The 19222-nt window shown below is 48.8% G+C and overlaps 1 protein-coding gene across 1 annotated transcript in view; it reads left to right on the forward strand.

Annotated features, from left to right (window-relative positions):
• Window positions 1-16014, forward strand: part of GPR89B (G protein-coupled receptor 89B) — a 136586-nt gene extending 120572 nt beyond the window's left edge. Inside the window, exons 14-15 of the mRNA XM_040339054.1 lie at window positions 7127-7192; window positions 15457-16014. Coding sequence (XP_040194988.1) covers window positions 7127-7192; window positions 15457-15663 — 273 coding nt within the window. The 3' untranslated portion in view covers window positions 15664-16014. The remainder of the gene's footprint in view (window positions 1-7126; window positions 7193-15456) is intronic.
• The last annotated feature ends 3208 nt before the right edge of the window (window positions 16015-19222 follow it).

Raw genomic sequence — 19222 nt, forward strand, 5'->3', positions numbered from 1 at the left:
CAAATATAATAATAAAGCCAAATGACCACTGAAATAACTCAAAAGTCAAGTAAGCATAAAAAAAAATCCATCCATGGTGAGGACGCCACTCCATTTCACATCCAGGCTTAAGATGCCACCAGTGACTGGCATCTTACGAAGAGGTCCTGCGCAGCCTCGAAACGTTGCAATCCTTGTGATGTTTTCACTGCATTAAACTTTTGGACGTTTTATACGATCCGCGGTGTGCTGGCGAGTATGTTCGTATAAAAATAAAACAGGACATACATATCTTTGTAAGTAAGAGCATATGTATTTTATTATTATTATTATTATTATAATACAGGCGTTATATAGCGCCAACAGTTTGTGAAGTGCTTCACAATATAAAGGAAGACAGTACAGCATCAATACAATTCAATATAAGAGGGTTAGGAGGGCGCTGCTCCTCACGATCTAATCTTTAGCAAGGCAGCCAACTGCCTAAACAGTGACCCGAAGCTGCTAAGACGCACATGCTTTTACTCAAAAATATATTTTTGTCCAGCTTTAAAGAGAAAGTAAACCCTCTTTAAAAAAAAATCCTAAAAAAACAAACCCCTGCAAGACAAAGGCATAATGAGCTAGTATGCATAGCTTACTAGCTCATTATGTATTACTTACCTCCGATCGAAGCCCCTGCAGCGGTCCTCGTTTTTCCCTTTTGGCCGCCGACTTGTCTCCCTGGAGTTACTTCCGGGTTTCGCGGCTCCGGCGCTGTGATTGGCCGGAGCCGCGATGACGTAACTCCTGCGCATGCACGTGAGAGCCACCTGTAAGGGCACGGAGAAAGGGAATAGCCGCTCCAGGTGGGAACCCAGATGAATATCCTCCGTTGCAGACAACTCAGGTGCAAGCAATGCACTTCGCAAAGCAGGAACAAAGATTGTCTCTGGACAGCCACACTCTGAACAAATTGTAGCCTTTTATTAACTGCTTGCCGACCAGCCGCCGCAGTTCTAAGGCGGCAGGTCGGCTCTGCTGGGCGAGAGCACGTAGCTATACGTCACCTCGCCCAGCAGCCAATAGGGGCGCGCCCCCGACTCCCGTGCGCGTGCCTGGCAGGCGCGATCGCCGCCGGGCACACTCGATCGCTCGTTACAGAGCGAGGACCGGGAGCTGTGCATGTAAACACACAGCTCCCAGTCCTGTCAGGGAGAGAAATGCTGATCTTCTGTTCATACAATGTATGAACAGCGATCTGTTATTTCCCCTAGAGAGGCCTACAGTTAGAACACACCCAGGGACATACTTAACCCCTTTCCCGCCCCCTAGTGTTAACCCCTTCACTGCCAGTGGCATTTTTATAGTAATCAATGCATTTTTATAGCACTGATCGCTATAAAAATGCCAATGGTCCCAAAAATGTGTCAAAAGTGTCCGAAGTGTCCGCCATAATGTCGCAGTAGCGAAAAAAAATCGCTGATCGCCGCCATTACTAGTAAAAAAAAAAATATTAATAAAAATGCCATAAAAATACCTCCTATTTTGTAAACGCTATAACTTTTGCTCAAACCAATCAATAAACGCTTATTGCGATTTTTTTTTATGAAAAATATGTAGAAGAATACGTATCGGCCTAAACTGAGGGAAATTTTTATTTTTATTTTTATATATTTTTGGGGGATATTTATTATAGCAAAAAGTAAAACATATTAATTTTTTTCAAAATTGTCGCTCTATTTTTGTTTATAGCGCAAAAACTAAAAACCGCAGAGGTGATCAAATACCACCAAAAGAAAGCTCTATTTGTGGGGAAAAAAGGACGCCAATTTTGTTTGGGAGCCACGTCGCACGACCGCGGAATTGTCAGTTAAAGCGATGCAGTGCCGAATCGCAAAAAGTGCTTTGGTCTTTGACCAGCAATATGGTCCAGGGGGTTAAGTGGTTAATATAGGCTTACCTGTAGCATAAGGTTGTAAAAAAGGGTTTACAACCACGATCACTGCCAGCATTGTGGACCCTGATGAAGGGAGATCTGATCTCCCAAAACGTGTTGTATTTTATCTGTTGTCATGCTCAGTAAAGGCCTACTGGACCCATACTTGTTCCATAGCGCTCTAATCCTTTCCATTTCTCAGATTGTGAGGTCACTTCTTGATGAAGAGTTAATGCTGTGTATAATTACCTCTTAGTCTCCCCTATAGATGAGTGACAGGTACACGTCATAGTTTATGAGAAACTGTGAACCTCGTTATCTTTATCGCCTACCAGTGATGGAAAAGTGCTAATCAAGGCCACCCTTCTCAGATACAGCATTATCATTTATGGCTTGAGATAGACCGGGTAACCGAGCTGACGCTTGTCACAGCTGTTCAGGCAGATACTCACACTGAGATAGTATTATGTAACCTCAGCTGGAAATAAATATTGGGCTCGGTACTTTAAAGTGACCCTGTCACTACCTGAAAAAATGATGTTAGCCAAATAAAAAATACACACACAGATATACAAGTGTGTGTGTGTATATATATATATATATATATATATATATATATTTTAGGGTTGTCCCGATACCACTATCGGTATCGGGACCGATACTGAGCATTTGCGGGACTACTTGTACTCCCGCAAATGCCCCCGATGCCAGATCCGATACTCAGCCCCCGCCGCCGCAGCCGCAAATACCGCCGCATCGCTCGCCGCTGCATACCGCAACGCCGCCGCTGCATAGTTAATACGCACGGGGAACATTACAGCTTTAATTTGAATAGATGTAGTGTTCCCCGCCGCGCCGCGTATAGACACTCCCCCTTGCTTGGGATTGGACGGGTGATCTGTGGGGTACATGACTGCATATGTGGGGGACATGGCTGCATATGTGTGGGGACATGGCTGCATCTATGGGGGGACATGGCTGCATCTATGGGGGGACATGGCTGCATATATGTGGGGGACATGGCTGCATATGTGGGGGACATGGCTGCATATGTGGGGGGACATGGCTGCATATGTGGGGGACATGGCTGCATCTATGGGGGGACATGGCTGCATATGTGTGGGGACATGGCTGCATCTATGGGGGGACATGGCTGCATCTATGGGGGGACATGGCTGCATCTATGGGGGGACATGGCTGCATCTATGGGGGGACATGGCTGCATATATGTGGGGGACATGGCTGCATATATGTGGGGGACATGGCTGCATATGTGGGGGACATGGCTGCATATGTGGGGGACATGGCTGCATATGTGGGGGACATGGCTGCATCTATGGGGGGACATGGCTGCATATATGGGGGACATGGCTGCATATGTGGGGGACATGGCTGCATCTATGGGGGGACATGGCTGCATATATGAGGGACATGGCTGCATATGTGGGGGACATGACTGCATATGTGGGGGACATGGCTGCATATGTGGGGGGACATGGCTGCATATGTGGGGGACATGGCTGCATCTATGGGGGGACATGGCTGCATATATGAGGGACATGGCTGCATATATGGGGGACATGGCTGCATATGGGGGGGACATGGCTGCATTTGTGGGGGGACATTTAAAAAAAAAGTATCGGTTTTCGATATCGGCGAGTACTTGAAAAAAAGTATCGGTACTTGTACTCGGTCCTAAAAAAGTGGTATCGGGACAACCCTATATATATATATATATAATATATATATATATATATATATATATATATATATATATATATATATATATATAATATACACACCGATTAGCCACACCTTTATGACCACCCACCTACCATTGTGCCCCTCTTGATGCCAAAACAGCCCTTACACACGGAGGCATAGACCCCACTAGACCTCCGAGGGTATGCTGTGGTATCTGAGACCTCCATGGATCGGACTAGTCTTTCCAGCACATCCCACAGATGCTCGAATTGGACTGAGATCTGGAGGATTTTGGGGGCCAAGTCACCACTCAAATCATTCTTGAATTCTTCAGACCAGGCCATCTTCTTCCATTTCTCTGTGGTCCAGTTCTGATGCCCACGTGCCCATTGTAGGTGCTTTTGGCTTTGGACACGGGTCAACGTCGGCAAACTGACTGCTCTGTGGCTACACAACAAACTGCGGATAGAGGTTAAACCATGCCTGCGTGTTATACGCCGATATCAGATTTTTTTACCACAAGAGGATGGGATCGGGCGGGGTTCTGTGTGCTGTGCAGGGAGTCTGTGTGCTGTGCAGGGAGTCTGTGTGCTGTGCAGGGAGTCTGTGTGCTGTGCAGGGGTTTTCATGTGCCGTGAAGGGGTTCCGTGTGCTGTGCAGGGGTTTTCATGTGCTGTGAAGGGGTTCCTTGTGCTGTGAAGGGGTTCCGTGTCTGTGAAGGGGTTCCGTGTGCTGTGAAGGGGTTTTCATGTGCTGTGAAGGGGTTCCGTGTGCTGTGCAGGGGTTCCATGTGCTGTGAAGGGGTTCCTTGTGCTGTGAAGGGGTTCCGTGTGCTGTGAAGGGGTTCTGTGTCTGTGAAGGGGTTCCGTGTGCTGTGAAGGGGTTTTCATGTGCTGTGAAGGGGTTCCGTGTGCTGTGCAGGGGTTCCATGTGCTGTGAAGGGGTTTTCATGTGCCGTGAAGGGGTTCCGTGTGCTGTGCAGGGGTTTTCATGTGCTGTGAAGGGGTTCCTTGTGCTGTGAAGGGGTTCCGTGTCTGTGAAGGGGTTCCGTGTGCTGTGAAGGGGTTTTCATGTGCTGTGAAGGGGTTCCGTGTGCTGTGCAGGGGTTCCATGTGCTGTGAAGGGGTTCCTTGTGCTGTGAAGGGGTTCCGTGTGCTGTGAAGGGGTTCTGTGTGCTGTGCAGGGGTTCCATGTGCTATGAAGGGGTTCCGTGTGCTGTGAAGGGGTTCCATGTGCTGTAAAGGGGTTCCATGTGCTGTGAAGGGGTTCCGTGTGCTGTGAAGGGGTTCCTTGTGCTGTGAAGGGGTTCCGTGTGCTGTGCAGGGGTTCCATGTGCTGTGAAGGGGTTCCGTGTGCTGTGAAGGGGTTCCTTGTGCTGTGAAGGGGTTCCGTGTGCTGTGCAGGGGTTCCATGTGCTGTGAAGGGGTTCCGTGTGCTGTGAAGGGGTTCCTTGTGCTGTGAAGGGGTTCCGTGTGCTGTGCAGGGGTTCCATGTGCTGTGAAGGGGTTCCGTGTGCTGTGAAGGGGTTCCTTGTGCTGTGAAGGGGTTCCTTGTGCTGTGAAGGGGTTCCGTGTGCTGTGCAGGGGTTTCATGTGCTGTGAAGGGGTTCCTTGTGCTGTGAAGGGGTTCCGTGTGCTGTGCAGGGGTTCCATGTGCTGTGAAGGGGTTCCGTGTGCTGTGAAGGGGTTCCTTGTGCTGTGAAGGGGTTCCTTGTGCTGTGAAGGGGTTCCGTGTGCTGTGCAGGGGTTCCGTGTGCTGTGAAGGGGTTCCGTGTGCTGTTCAGGGGTTTTCATGTGCTGTTCAGGGGTTTTCATGTGCTGTGAAGGGGTTCCCCGTGTGCTGTGAAGGGGTTCCCCGTGTGCTGTGCAGGGGTTCCATGTGCTGTGAAGGGGTTCCGTGTGCTGTGAAGGGGTTCCTTGTGCTGTGAAGGGGTTCCGTGTGCTGTGCAGGGGTTCCGTGTGCTGTGCAGGGGTTCCATGTGCTGTGAAGGGGTTCCGTGTGCTGTGAAGGGGTTCCGTGTGCTGTGAAGGGGTTCCTTGTGCTGTGAAGGGGTTCCGTGTGCTGTGCAGGGGTTCCATGTGCTGTGCAGGGGTTCCGTGTGCTGTGAAGGGGTTCCTTGTGCTGTGAAGGGGTTCCGTGTGCTGTGCAGGGGTTCCATGTGCTGTGAAGGGGTTCCGTGTGCTGTGAAGGGGTTCCTTGTGCTGTGAAGGGGTTCCTTGTGCTGTGAAGGGGTTCCGTGTGCTGTGCAGGGGTTCCGTGTGCTGTGAAGGGGTTCCGTGTGCTGTTCAGGGGTTTTCATGTGCTGTTCAGGGGTTTTCATGTGCTGTGAAGGGGTTCCCCGTGTGCTGTGAAGGGGTTCCCCGTGTGCTGTGCAGGGGTTCCATGTGCTGTGAAGGGGTTCCGTGTGCTGTGAAGGGGTTCCTTGTGCTGTGAAGGGGTTCCGTGTGCTGTGCAGGGGTTCCGTGTGCTGTGCAGGGGTTCCATGTGCTGTGAAGGGGTTCCGTGTGCTGTGAAGGGGTTCCGTGTGCTGTGAAGGGGTTCCTTGTGCTGTGAAGGGGTTCCGTGTGCTGTGCAGGGGTTTCATGTGCTGTGAAGGGGTTCCGTGTGCTGTGCAGGGGTTTCATGTGCTGTGAAGGGGTTCCGTGTGCTGTGAAGGGGTTCCGTGTGCTGTTCAGGGGTTTTCATGTGCTGTGAAGGGGTTCCCCGTGTGCTGTGCAGAGGGCCCAAAAAGTTTTTTCCCTGAAACTTCCCTCTTAAAATTAGGGTTCGTGTTATACGCAATAAATACGGTATATATATTAATAAAATATCTCACAGAAGTGAGTACACCCCTAACATTTTTGTACCCCAAACACACCTCCAAGATGAACACTGCCTTGCTAAAGAAGCTGAGGGTGAAGGTGATGGACTGGCCAACCATGTCTCCAGACCTAAACCCTATTGATCATCTGTGGGACATCATCAAACAGAAGGGGGAGGAGCGCAAGGTCTCCAACATCCACCAGCTCTGTGATGTCATCATGGAGGAGGGGAAGAGGACTCCAGTGGCAACCTGTGAAGCTCTGGTGACCTCCATGCCCAAGAGGGTTGGAAAATAATGGCGGCCACACAAAATATTGACACTTTGGGCCCAATTTGGACATTTTCACTTAGGGGTGTACTCACTTTTGTTGCCTATGGTTTAGACATTAATGTGTGTTGAGTTATTTTGAGGGGACAGCAAATTTACAATGTTATACAAGCTGTACACTCGCTACACAACATTGTAGCCAAGTGTCATCTCTTCAGTGTTGTCACATGAATAGATAGAAGAAAATATTTACAGAAATGTGAGGGGTGTACTTACTTTTGTGACATACTGTATCTATCTTACAATACAATGATGAAAGCTTAACAAATATGTTACAGGTATGAAATAAGCGCGGTGATCTCTGGGATTGGAGGCGTCTGCTTGTTCCCCAGAAGATGCCGGCTGTCCCCATCCCTCTGCACCTTCATGACCACAACTCTCTGTTTCCTTTGCAGTTCTTCTATGCCATCTCCAGCAGCAAGTCCTCCAATGTCATCGTCCTGCTTCTGGCTCAGATTATGGTGAGTGGTCTGAGTGTGCGCCATCTGCTGGCCATATGGTGGCACTACATGTTTAATAAATAGTGTCCCCGCAGTGTGACACTCACTGACAGTCTGTCACACAGGTGCAGGGAAGTGCTATTCCATGTCCCCATCACAGTGCCCCCTTACATCAATTGTCCCCATCAGAGTGCCCCCTTACATCAATTGTTCTCATCAGAGTGCCCCCTTACATCAATTGTCCCCATCAGAGTGCCCCCTTACATCAATTGTCCCCATCAGAGTGCCCCCTTACATCAATTGTCCCCATCAGAGTGCCCCCTTACATCAATTGTTCTCATCAGAGTGCCCCCTTACATCAATTGTCCCCATCAGAGTGCCCCCTACATCAATTGTCCCCATCAGAGTGCCCCCCTACATCAATTGTCCCCATCAGAGTGCCCCCTTACATCAATTGTTCCCATCAGAGCACCCCCTTGATCAATTGGCCTCATCAGAGTGCCCCCTTACATCATTTGACCCCATCACAGTGCTTCCCTACATCAATTGTCCTCATCGGAATTCCCCCATACTTCAGTTGACCCCATCATACATGGATCAGTGGACGCACTCCCAGAGAACTGTGGGGGGAGCAGCACCCCGTCACCCCCTGGGATCCAGGCCTGAGTAAAATGCCTTCAGGAGGCTCCCTCTAGTGGTGGGGTGGATGTATTACCGTTGCAGAGTGACTTTAGAGAATGGGACAGACACACACTATATTGTCAAAAGTATTGGGACGCCTGCCTTTACCCGCACATGAACTTTAATGGCATCCCAGTCTTAGTCCGTAGGGTTCAATATTGAGTTGGCCCACCCTTTACAGATATAACAGCTTCAACTCTTCTGGGAAGGCCGTCCACAAGGTTTAGGAGTGTGTCTATGGGAATGTTTGACGTTTCTTCCAGCAACGCATTTGTGAAGTCAGGCACTGATGTGGACGAGAAGGCCTGGTTCGCAGTCTCCGCTCTAATTCATTTCAAAGGTGTTCTCTCGGGTTGAGGTCAGGACTCTGTGCAGGTTTCTCCACCTCCAAACTCGCTCATCCATGTCTTTATGGACCTTGCTTTGTGCACTGGTGTGCAGTCATGTTGGAACAGGAAGGGGCCGTCCCCAAACTGTTCCCACAAAGTTGGGAGCATGAAATTGTCCAAAATGTCTTGGTATGCTGACGCCTTAAGAGTTCCCTTCACTGGAACTAAGGGGCCAAACCCGAACCCCTGAAAAACAACCCCCCACACCATAATACCCCTCCACTTAATGATTTGGACCAGTGCACAAAGCAAGGCGATAAAGAGATGGATGGGCGAGTTTGGGGTGTATGAACTTGATTGGCCTGCACAGATTCCTGACCTCAATCCAATAGAACACCTTTGGGATGAATCAGAGCGGAGACTGTGAGCCGGACCTTCACGTCCACATCAGTGCCTGACCTCACAAATGCGCCTCTGGAAGAATGGTCAATCATTCCCATAGACCAGGGGTCTCAAACTGGCGGCTCTCCAGCTGTTGCGAAACTACAAGTCCCATGAGGCATTGCAAGGCTGACAGTTACAAGTGTGACTCCCACAGGCAGAGGCATGATGCTTCACAACAGCTGGAGGGCCACCAGTTTGAGACCTCTCCCATAGACACACTCCCTTGTGGACGGCCTTCCCAGAAGAGTTAAAGCTGTTATAGCTGCAAAGGGCGGGGCCAACTCAATATTGTACCCTACGGACTAAGGCCCAGATTCTCAAAGGAGATACGACGGTGTATCTCCAAATACGCCGTCGTATCTCTGAGTCCGGCCGGTCGTATCTATGCGCCTGATTCATAGAATCAGTTACGCATAGATTTCTATTATTTCTATATTCTATTAGATCCGACCGGTGTAAGTCTCTTATGCCGTCGGATCGTAACTGCATACTTACGCTGGCCGCTAGGGGCGTGTACGCTGATTTACGCCTAGAAATATGTAAATCAGCTAGATACGCCAATTCACGAACGTACGCCCGGCCGTCGCAGTACAGATACGCCGTTTACGTTAGGCTTTTCCCGGCGTAAAGTTACCCCTGCTATATGGTGGCGTACATGCGGCGTACCAATGTTAAGTATGGACATCGTTCCCGCATCAAATTTTTTATATTTTCCGTCGTTTGCGCAAGTCGTCCGTGAATGGGGCTGGACGTCATTTACGTCCACGTCGAAACCAATGCGTCCTTGCGGCGTACTTTGGAGCAATGCACACTGGGATATTCCACGGATGGCGAATGCGCCGTTCGTGAAAAACGTCAATCACGTCGGGTCACATAACATTTACATAAAACACGCCCCCCTGTTCCACATTTGAATTAGGCGGGCTTACGCCGGCCTATTTACGCTACGCCGCCGCAACTTAGGCTGCATTCACACCTGAACGCGGCATATTTTACCGCGATTTGCCGCGACAAATTGCGGCATTTTGTCCCGCGATTTGCCGCGACAAAACGCGGCGTTTTTTAAGCCGAGGGGTGATTAACATTGTCGGCTGTGCCGAACGCCGAAAGCCGCCTGAAAAAAAGGGTCCGGGACTTGTTTTGAGCTTCAGGCGTACGGCGTTCGGCGTTGAGATGTGAACCATCTTCATAGCCGACAATGTTAAATCACCCCTCCAGCGTATTTCAGGCTGCAATATCGTCGCGCTACAGGCGACAAAACGCCTAGGTGTGAATGGAGCCTAAGTTGCGGAGGCGTAGCGTAAATAGGATACGCTACGCCGGAACAAAGATACGCTATTCTACGAGAATCTGGCCCTAAGACTGGGATGCCATTAAAGTTCATGTGCGTGTAAAGGCAGGCGTCCCAATACTTTTGGTAATATAGTGCATGTCAGTTTGGCCACTTGATTATGATGATGTTGTGATGTTCCGCACTCTTCTGTCATGTGATAATATTCCAGCTCTCTGCTCCGTAGATATGCGCTGCACTTTGCCTTGATAATCAGCACAGTTCCTGTTAATGATTGACTTTGATTGCGACTCTCCCGTCCCACTGGGTCAGCACTATGTACCCTGAGACCTGGAATTCCCCGTTCTCAGCAGATGCATCCTGCAGTTATCTTGTTGTTGTGATGTTCTTGTAGGCTGCAGACTACAAAATGCCGCACATCGGGCCATTGAATCCGTCTTGGTGCGGAGTCCGAGATCTGGGGCTAGATTCAGATAGATCAGCGGATCTAGCGCAATTTTTTGAGGCAAGTGCAGTATTCAGAAAGCACTTACCTCGAAATTTGCGTCGGCGGATCGTAACTCCCCCGGCGGAATTCAAATTCCACGGCTAGGGGGAGTGTATTATTTAAATCAGGCGCGTCCCCGCGCCGATCGTACTGCGCCTGCCACGATTTTTCCCAGTGCGCATGCTCCAAATGCTCGTCGCTAGAACGTCATTGTTTTCGGCGTGAACGTAAATTACGTCCATCCGTATTCGCGACCGACTTACGCAAACGACGTAAAAATTCAAAACTCGGCGCGGGAACGACGGCCATACTTAACATTGGATACGCCGCATATAGCAGGGGTAAGTATACGCCGGGAAAAGCCGAACTCAAACGACGTAAAAAAAAAGCGGCGGGCGTTCGTTTCTGAATCGGCGGAAATCGGAATTTGCATATTCGTCGCGTAAAAAACCCCCACAAATAGAGCTTTCTTTTGGTGGCATTTGATCACCTCTACGTTTTTTTTTTTTTTTGCGCTATAAGCAACAAAAAGCAACAATTTTGAAAAAAAAACGATGGCCCAGATTCACGTAGAACCGGGCAAATCTGCGGCGGCGTAACGTATGACATTTACGTTACGCCGCCGCAAGTTTTACGGGCAAGTGCTTGATTCACAAAGCACTTGCCTGTAAAGTTGCGGCGGCGTAGCGTAAATCCCCCGGCGCAAGCCCGTCTAATTGAAATGATCCGGGTAGGGGGCGTGGATCATTTAAATTAGGCATGTTTCCGCGCCGAACGTACTGCGCATGCGCCGTCCCTAAAATTTTCCCACGTGCATTGCGCTAAATGACGTCGCAACGACGTATTGGTTTCGACGTGAACGTAAATTACGTCCAGCCCTATTCGCGAACGACTTACGCAAACGACGTAAAAAATTCAAATTTCGACGCGGGAACGACGTCCATACTTAACATTGCGTGCGCCTCCTAATAGCAGGAACAACCTTACGCTGAAAAAGCCTAACGTAAACAACATAAATAAATTGCGCCGGGCGTACGTACGTTTGTGAATCAGCGTATCTAGTTCATTTGCATAATCTACACCGACAACAACGGAAGCGCCCCTAGCAGCCAGCGTAAGAATGCACCCTAAGATACGACAGTTTAAGAGACTTATGCCAGTCGTATCTTAGGCTAATGTCGTCGTATCTAGCTTTCTGAATACAGAAAGCTAGATACACCGGCGCAGCTTTGGAATTACGCGGCGTATCTATAGATACGCCGGCGTAATTCTTTCCTGAATCTACCCCAGAATGTTTTACTTGTTGCTATAATAAATATCCACAGAAATGATCTAAAAAAAAAAAAAAAATTCTCAGTTTAGGCCGATACGTATTCTTCTACATATTTTCAGTAAAAAAAAAAATCGCAATAAGCCTATGTTGATTGGTCTACAAAATAGGAGATAGTTTTATGGCATTTTTATTATAATTTTTTTTTACTATTAATGGCGGCGAACAGCGATTTTCATCGTGACTGCGCTGTTGTGGCGCACACATCGGACACTTTTGATGCTATTTTGGGACCATTGTAATTTTATACAGCAATCAGTGCTATAAAAATGCACTGATTACTGTGTAAATGGCCCTGGCAGGGAAGAGGTTAACCACTAGGCGGCGAGCAAGGGGTTAAGTGTGTCCTAGGGAGTGATTCTAACTGTGGGGGGATGGGCTACCAGTGACACGACAGTGATCACTGCTCCCGATGACAGGGAGCAGTAGATCACTGTCCCATTGAGGCATTTGCCTAACTCCTCTCTAGAGCCAGCCCACTGCTTGCATACTGGCTGAGGAGTACTGAGGCAGGGTGCTATGTACAGCCTCTGCCAGCCCCTCCCATCAGCCATGGTCTACCTGCATTGCATAGAGAATAACTTTTAAGGCTTTACTATGTGTAGAATTTAATTATCCCAAATAAATATGAAAAGTTAGGTACTGTCTTTGTGGATTTCGGTTCTACATCAGGGTCCCCATCCCCCAAATTAGGGTGCTCATCAGAGTCATTCTTACATCAGAGCCCCCATGCATCAGGGTTCCCCTACATCAGGGTCCCCATCAGAGTCCCATTTACATTGGGACCCCCAACCTATCAGAAAACTTTGGGATCCCCATCAGAATCCCCCCTTACATCAGGGTCACCTCTATAATCCCCCCTTACATCAGGGGAACCATCAGAATTCCCCCCCCCCCCCACATCAGGGTCCCTATCAGAAAACATTGGGATCCCCATCAGAATCCCCCCCCCCTTACATCAGGGTCACCTCTATAATCCCCCTTACATCAGGGAAATCGTCAGAATCCCCCCCCCCCCCCACATCAGAGTCCCTATCAGAAAACATTGGGATCCCCATCTGAATCCCTTCCTTACATCAGGGTCACCACTATAATCCCCCCTTACATCAGGGGAACCATCAGAATCCCCCCCCCCCCCACATCAGGGTCCCTATCAGAAAACAATGGGATCACCATCAGAATCCCTTCCTTACATCAGGGTCACCTCTACAATCCCCCCTTCATCAGGGGAACCATCAGAATCCCCCCCCCCCCCACATCAGGGTCCCTATCAGAAAACATTGGGATCACCATCAGAATCCCTTCCTTACATCAGGGTCACCTCTATAATCCCCCTTTACATCATGGGAACCATCAGAATCCCCCCTTACATCAGGGTCACCTCTATAATCCCCCTTTACATCAGGAGAACCATCAGAATTCCCACCCCCCCCCCTCATCAGGATCCCTATCAGAAAACATTGGGATCCCCATCAGAATCCCCCCCTTACATCAGGGTCACCTCTATAATCCCCCCTTACATCAGGGGAACCATCAGAACCCCCCTCCCCCACATCAGGATCCCTATCAGAAAACATTGGGATCCCCATCAGAATCCCGCCCCCCATTACATCAGGGTCACCTCTACAATCCCCCCTTCATCAGGGGAACCATCAGAATCCCCCCCCCCCCCCACATCAGGGTCCCTATCAGAAAACAATGGGATCATCATCAGAATCCCTTCCTTACATCAGGGTCACCTCTATAATCCCCCCTTACATCAGGGGAACCATCAGAACCCCCCCCCCCCCCCTCATCAGGGTCCCTATCAGAAAACATTGGGATCCCCATCAGAATCCCTCCCTTACATCAGGGTCACCTCTATAATCCCCCCTTACATCAGGGGAACCATCAGAAAACATTGGGATCCCCATCAGAATCCCCCCCCTTACATCAGGGTCACCTCTATAATCCCCCCTTACATCAGGGAAATTATCAGAATTCCCCCCCCCCCCCACACATCAGGGTCCCTATCAGAATCCCCCCTAAGGTCAGGGTCCCCATCAGAGTCTCAGAGTCCCCCTTACCACTGTAAGACTTACAGCATGCTACAGCAGCAATGGGAGAGCTGGCAGGCAGAGCAGATCTGGACAGAGTAAGGTCTGTTCTACCGTAAGTGCTGGGGCAAGTACCATATGTCGGCGTATACCAAGCACGGTTTTCTCCTTAAAATCAGGGGAAAGTCGTGGGTGCGTGTTACACGCCGATCCCCGCTGTCTCTGAGGGGAAGATGAGCGAGCGCCGCCGAAATAGACCGAGCTGAGTGTACTGTGTACTCGGCCATGCTAGGCTCCGCTCGCAGTCACGCCCAGTCCCGCCTCCTAGCCTTTACGTCCCGCCATTGGACTGGTGTTGTGTCCATCAAAGGAGCCGGGCCAAGGGGCGGGACTGCGAGACAAGCCGAGAAGAGCCGAATACACGGGACATCCGAATTTGTGTATCTCGGCGGCTCTAAAATTTAAAAACCCATCCTGCTGCAATTTTAGTGAAGGCAAGGTTGCATATGGAGACACGGATAAGGCTGCATTGATGGGCATTTTAAATATAAGTTTTTTTCCTTTACACTTCCCCCCTAAACGTGGGGTGCATGTTATATGCTGGCGCGTGTTATACGCCGATAAATAAGGTATGTCATTTGGTTACTAAGGTGCTGGCAGGAAGCTGTGTTGGAGACTGCAGGGTGGGAGGATGGAGGAGGGCGGAGACGGGGCAATAAGCAGAGACCATAAGCGCCCTCTGCTGACCTGAATCGCCATTCACTGAGGATACACCACTGACCCTAGCTGTAGGCCAGATCCAATTTTTTTAGTGGGCTGGATGTGGCCCACAGGCCCTAGTTTACAGGCTCTTGGCCTACATAATAAAAGGCACCATAAACACCAGCAATGTACAGTATGGGCCAGATTCTCGTAGATCGGCGTAATTTTGTGCGGGCGTAACGTATCCGCTTTACGTTACGCCTCCGCAACTTAGACGGGCAAGTGCTGTATTCTCAAAGCACTTGCTCCGTAAGTTGTGGAGGCGTAGCGTAAATCGGCCGGCGTAAGCCCGCCTAATTCAAATTTGGATCAGGGGGGGCGTGTTTTATGTAAAACTACTGTGACCCGACATGATTGACGTTTTTGCGCAGTCCGTAGAATTTCCCAGTGTGCATTGCTCCAAAGTACGCCGCAAGGACGTCATCGGTTTCGACGTGAACGTAAATGACGTCCAGCCCCATTCACGGACGACTTACGCAAACGACGTAACTTTTTCAAATTTCAACGCGGGAAACGACGGCCATACTTAACATTGCTACGCCGCACTTATGCCTCATATAGCAGGGGCAACATTACGCCGGGAAAAGCCTAACGTAAACGGCGTATCTTTACTGCGTCGGCCGCGCGTACGTTCGAGAATTCGCGTAACTTGCTAATTTGCATACTCGACGCGGAATTCGACGGAAGCGCCACCTAGCGGTCAGCAAAAATATGCAGTTAAGATCCGACGGCCTAAGAGACTTACGCCTGTCGGATCTATTGGATATCTATGCGTAACTGATTCTAAGAATCAGGCGCATAGATACGTCGGCTCGGATTAGGACTTACGACGGAGTACATGGCGCTGCGCCGTCGTAAGTCCTTTCAGAATCTGGCTTTATGTTGGCACCCAACACAAGTAACTTATCTCCTTTTGTTGTTGCAGGGCATGTACTTTGTGTCCTCGGTACTCCTCATCCGGATGAGTATGCCTTTGGAATATCGCACCATCATCACAGAGGTCTTGGGGGAGCTTCAGTTTAACTTCTACCACCGTTGGTTTGACGTCATCTTCTTGGTCAGCGCCTTGTCCAGCATCCTCTTCCTGTACTTGGCACACAAGCAGGCCCCGGAGAAGCACATGACCTTATAACAATGACTGCCTAGAGACCTCATTTTGTTCCATGGCGCGATTGACATTGAGAGGCCGGGCGGAGGTTCTGTCCAATCAAGGAGAACTTGGGAAATGATGTGGTGGAACCACCAAACCCAATAGGCATGACCTCCTCTGTACCTCTGTTATCCACTGTGACCCTTCGAAGAAGAGATTCTGAACCTTGACCATCACAATGACGGAGCTTCTAGTAAAGACCTTCAACACTGGCGTTTAGTTATTTTTATGAACTTTTAGGTCTTGAATGGATGTCTGCACTGTCAAGGTTTTATGTAAAAGCCATCAACACCGGATGGGTTTTTCTTCGAATAAAAGTTTTAATTTTACAAACGTATGCCTTAGAAGTTGGGAAAATAAGAGTTTTAACCACTTAAGACCTGGACCATCATGCAGGTTAAGGACCTTGCAGCTTTTTGCGATTCGGCACTGCGTCACTTTAACTGACAATTGCGCGGTCGTGCCATGTGGCTCCCAAACATGGGAGCCACATGGGAATCATTTAAATTAGGCGCGCTCCCGCGCCGAGCGTACAGCGCATGCTCCGTCGGGAAACTTTCCCGACGTGCATTGCGGCAAATGACGTCGCAAGGACGTCATTTGCTTCAAAGTGAACGTGAATGGCGTCCAGCGCCATTCACGAATCACTTACGCAAACGACGTGAAATTCAAATTTCACGTCGCGGGAGCGGCGGCTATACTTTAGCATTGGCTGCCCCTACTATTAGAAGGGGCAGCCTTGCGCTAAAGTTGCCGTACGGAAACTCCGTACCTGGCTTGCGCGGGGCCTGCGCACGTTTGTGAATCAGTTGGTAGTATGCAATTTGCATACTACACGCTGATACACAATGGGAGCGGCCCACGCAAGAATGCAGCCTAAAATCTGCGAGGCATAACAGCCTTATGCCTCGCAGATTTTAGGCTGCAGTCGGTGTAACGAGGTTTCTAAATCGGGAGCACTCGTTACACCGGAGCAAGTAAGCAATTGCGCCGTGTAACTTATGGTTACACGGGCGCAATTGCTTCTTGAATCTGGGCCTCTGTTTAGAAAGTGCAGATTGTGTTGGAATATTCACGTCCTCATTCTGCATGGTTAGCGACATCTTGGATTACACTGGGGAGACAGCTGATTGGAGGAAAGGCGCACACACCCCCTCCAGATGGGCAGAGACTTTCAGAGCTGTCCTGTGAGTAAAGCAGCTCTCTGCTAATCTATTTATGGCACCCACCCTGACGCAAAATTCAGGCTGGTTTTATCTAATGTGTCAGAGAACTTGTCAGGAGTTATCAGGCTGATAACAGAAGGGCGGAGCAGGAGAGAGCTACGGGACATAGTGCTTTGAAGAGAGATAAGAAAACACTGCAGATAGATGTGCTTAGCTCACATTTCATGAATTGGGTTTACATTCACTTTAATCTGTGTGTATCACCTGAGGTCAGTCACTTCGCTGAGTATGTGGAAGGGTTTACAACTACTTTAACCACTTAAGACCCGGACCATTATGCAGGTTAAGGACCTTGTCCCTTTTTGCGATTCCGCACTGCGTCGCTTTAACTGACAATTGCGCGGTCGTGCGACGTGGCTCCCAAACAAAATTGACGCCCTTTTTTTCCCACAAATAGAACTTTCTTTTGTTTTTTATTTTTTGCACTATAAACAAAAATAGAGCGACAAGAGCTGAAGAACGGGGAGAGCCGTATGTAAACACAGCTTCCCCGTTCTTCACTGTGGCGGCGTCATCGATCGTCTGTTCCCTTATATAGGGAAACACAATCAATGACGTCACACATACAGCCACACCCCCCCTACAGTTAGAAACACAAATGAGGTCACACTTAACCCCTTCAGCGCCCCCTTGTGGTTAACTCCCAAACTGCAATTGTCATTTTCACAGTAATCAGTGCATTTTTTATGCATGTTTTGCTGTGAAAATGACAATGGTCCCAAAAATGTGTCAAAATTGTCCGAAGTGTCCGCCATAATGTCGCAGTCACGAAAAAAATCGCTTAGTAGTAAAAAAAAAAAAATTAATAAAAATGCAATAAAACTATCCCCTATTTTGTTAACGCTATAAATTTTGCGCAAACCAATCGATAAACGCTTATTGCGATTTTTTTTACAAATAATAGGTAGAATAATACGTATCGGCCTAAACTGAGGGAAAAAAACGTTTTTTTAAAAATATTTTTGGGGGATATTTATTATAGCAAAAAGTAAAAAATATTGAATCTTTTTCAAAATTGTCGCTCTATTTTTGTTTATAGCGCAAAAAATAAAAACAGAGGTGATCAAATACCACCAAAAGAAAGCTCTATTTGTGGGAAAAAAAGGACGCCAATTTTGTTTGGGAGCCACGTCGCACGACCGCGCAATTGTCAGTTAAAGCGACGCAGTGCCGAATCGCAAAAACTGGCCAGGTCCTTTACCTGCCTAAAGGTCCGGGTCTTAAGTGGTTAAATGTAACCATATTGCTACACTTATAGCTGGATTCACAAGCTGGAATCTAAGCCGTCTAAGTGTATTAAGTGTATTCTCAAACTGAGATACACTTAAACCTAAGCTAAGATACGACTGCCTGTGCCGTCGTATCTTAGCTGTCTAGTTCCGCCGGTCGCTAGGGGCATGAACGCTGATTTACGCCTAGAATGCGTAAATCAGCGAGATACGCCGATTCACGAACGTACGCTTGCCCGTCGCAGTAAAGATACGCCGTTTACGTAAGGCGTTTTCCGGCGTAAAGTTAGTCAAACAAATAGCTGGCCTAGTCAATGTTAAGTATGGCCGTCGTTCCCGCGTCGAAATTTGAAAAATTTACGTCGTTTGCGTAAGTCGTCCGTGAATGGGGCTGGACGTAATTTACGTTCACGTCGAAAACAATACGTCCTTGCAGCTTACTTTGGAGCAATGCACACTGGGATATGTCCACGGACGGCGCATGCGCCGTTCTTAAAAAACGTCAATCACGTCGGGTCACGAGTAATTTACATAAAACACGCCCGCCTCATCCTCATTTGAATTAGGCGCGCTTACGCCGGCCCATTGACGCTAGGCCGCCGTAACTTAGGAGGCAAGTGCTTTGTGAATACAGCACTTGCCTCACTTACTTACGGCGGCGTAGCGTAAATACGATACGCTACGCCGCCTCAAAAGTGAGCCGCCCTACCTGAATCAAGCTATTAGAGGCTCCTCTCTACTTTTTTATACTCCGTTGTGACGTGACTCTACTCTTATATCAAGACATCGCTTGTATATCAAGGCAAAATGTATTAAAACATTTTGCTTGTCTTGCAAAACGCTCTCAAACCAAGTTACTCTCAAACCAAGGTTTTATTGTACGGACATACATGTATCCCTATGGGATAGCGGGTGTCAGCGGATGAACATCCGATCCCATCGGTCCCCGCTATGCTCCGATTCTGCAGACAGGGGAACAATCCTATTTTTCCATCCATCTTTGGATCAGATCGGAATGAACGCGGACAGACAGTCCAACAGGAAAAAAGTTGGATGTTTTTTTCCGACAGAATTCCTCTCAAGTCT

This window comes from Rana temporaria, chromosome 2 (assembly GCF_905171775.1).
Source record: "Rana temporaria chromosome 2, aRanTem1.1, whole genome shotgun sequence".
In the NCBI taxonomy this organism is placed as follows: Eukaryota; Metazoa; Chordata; class Amphibia; order Anura; family Ranidae; genus Rana; species Rana temporaria.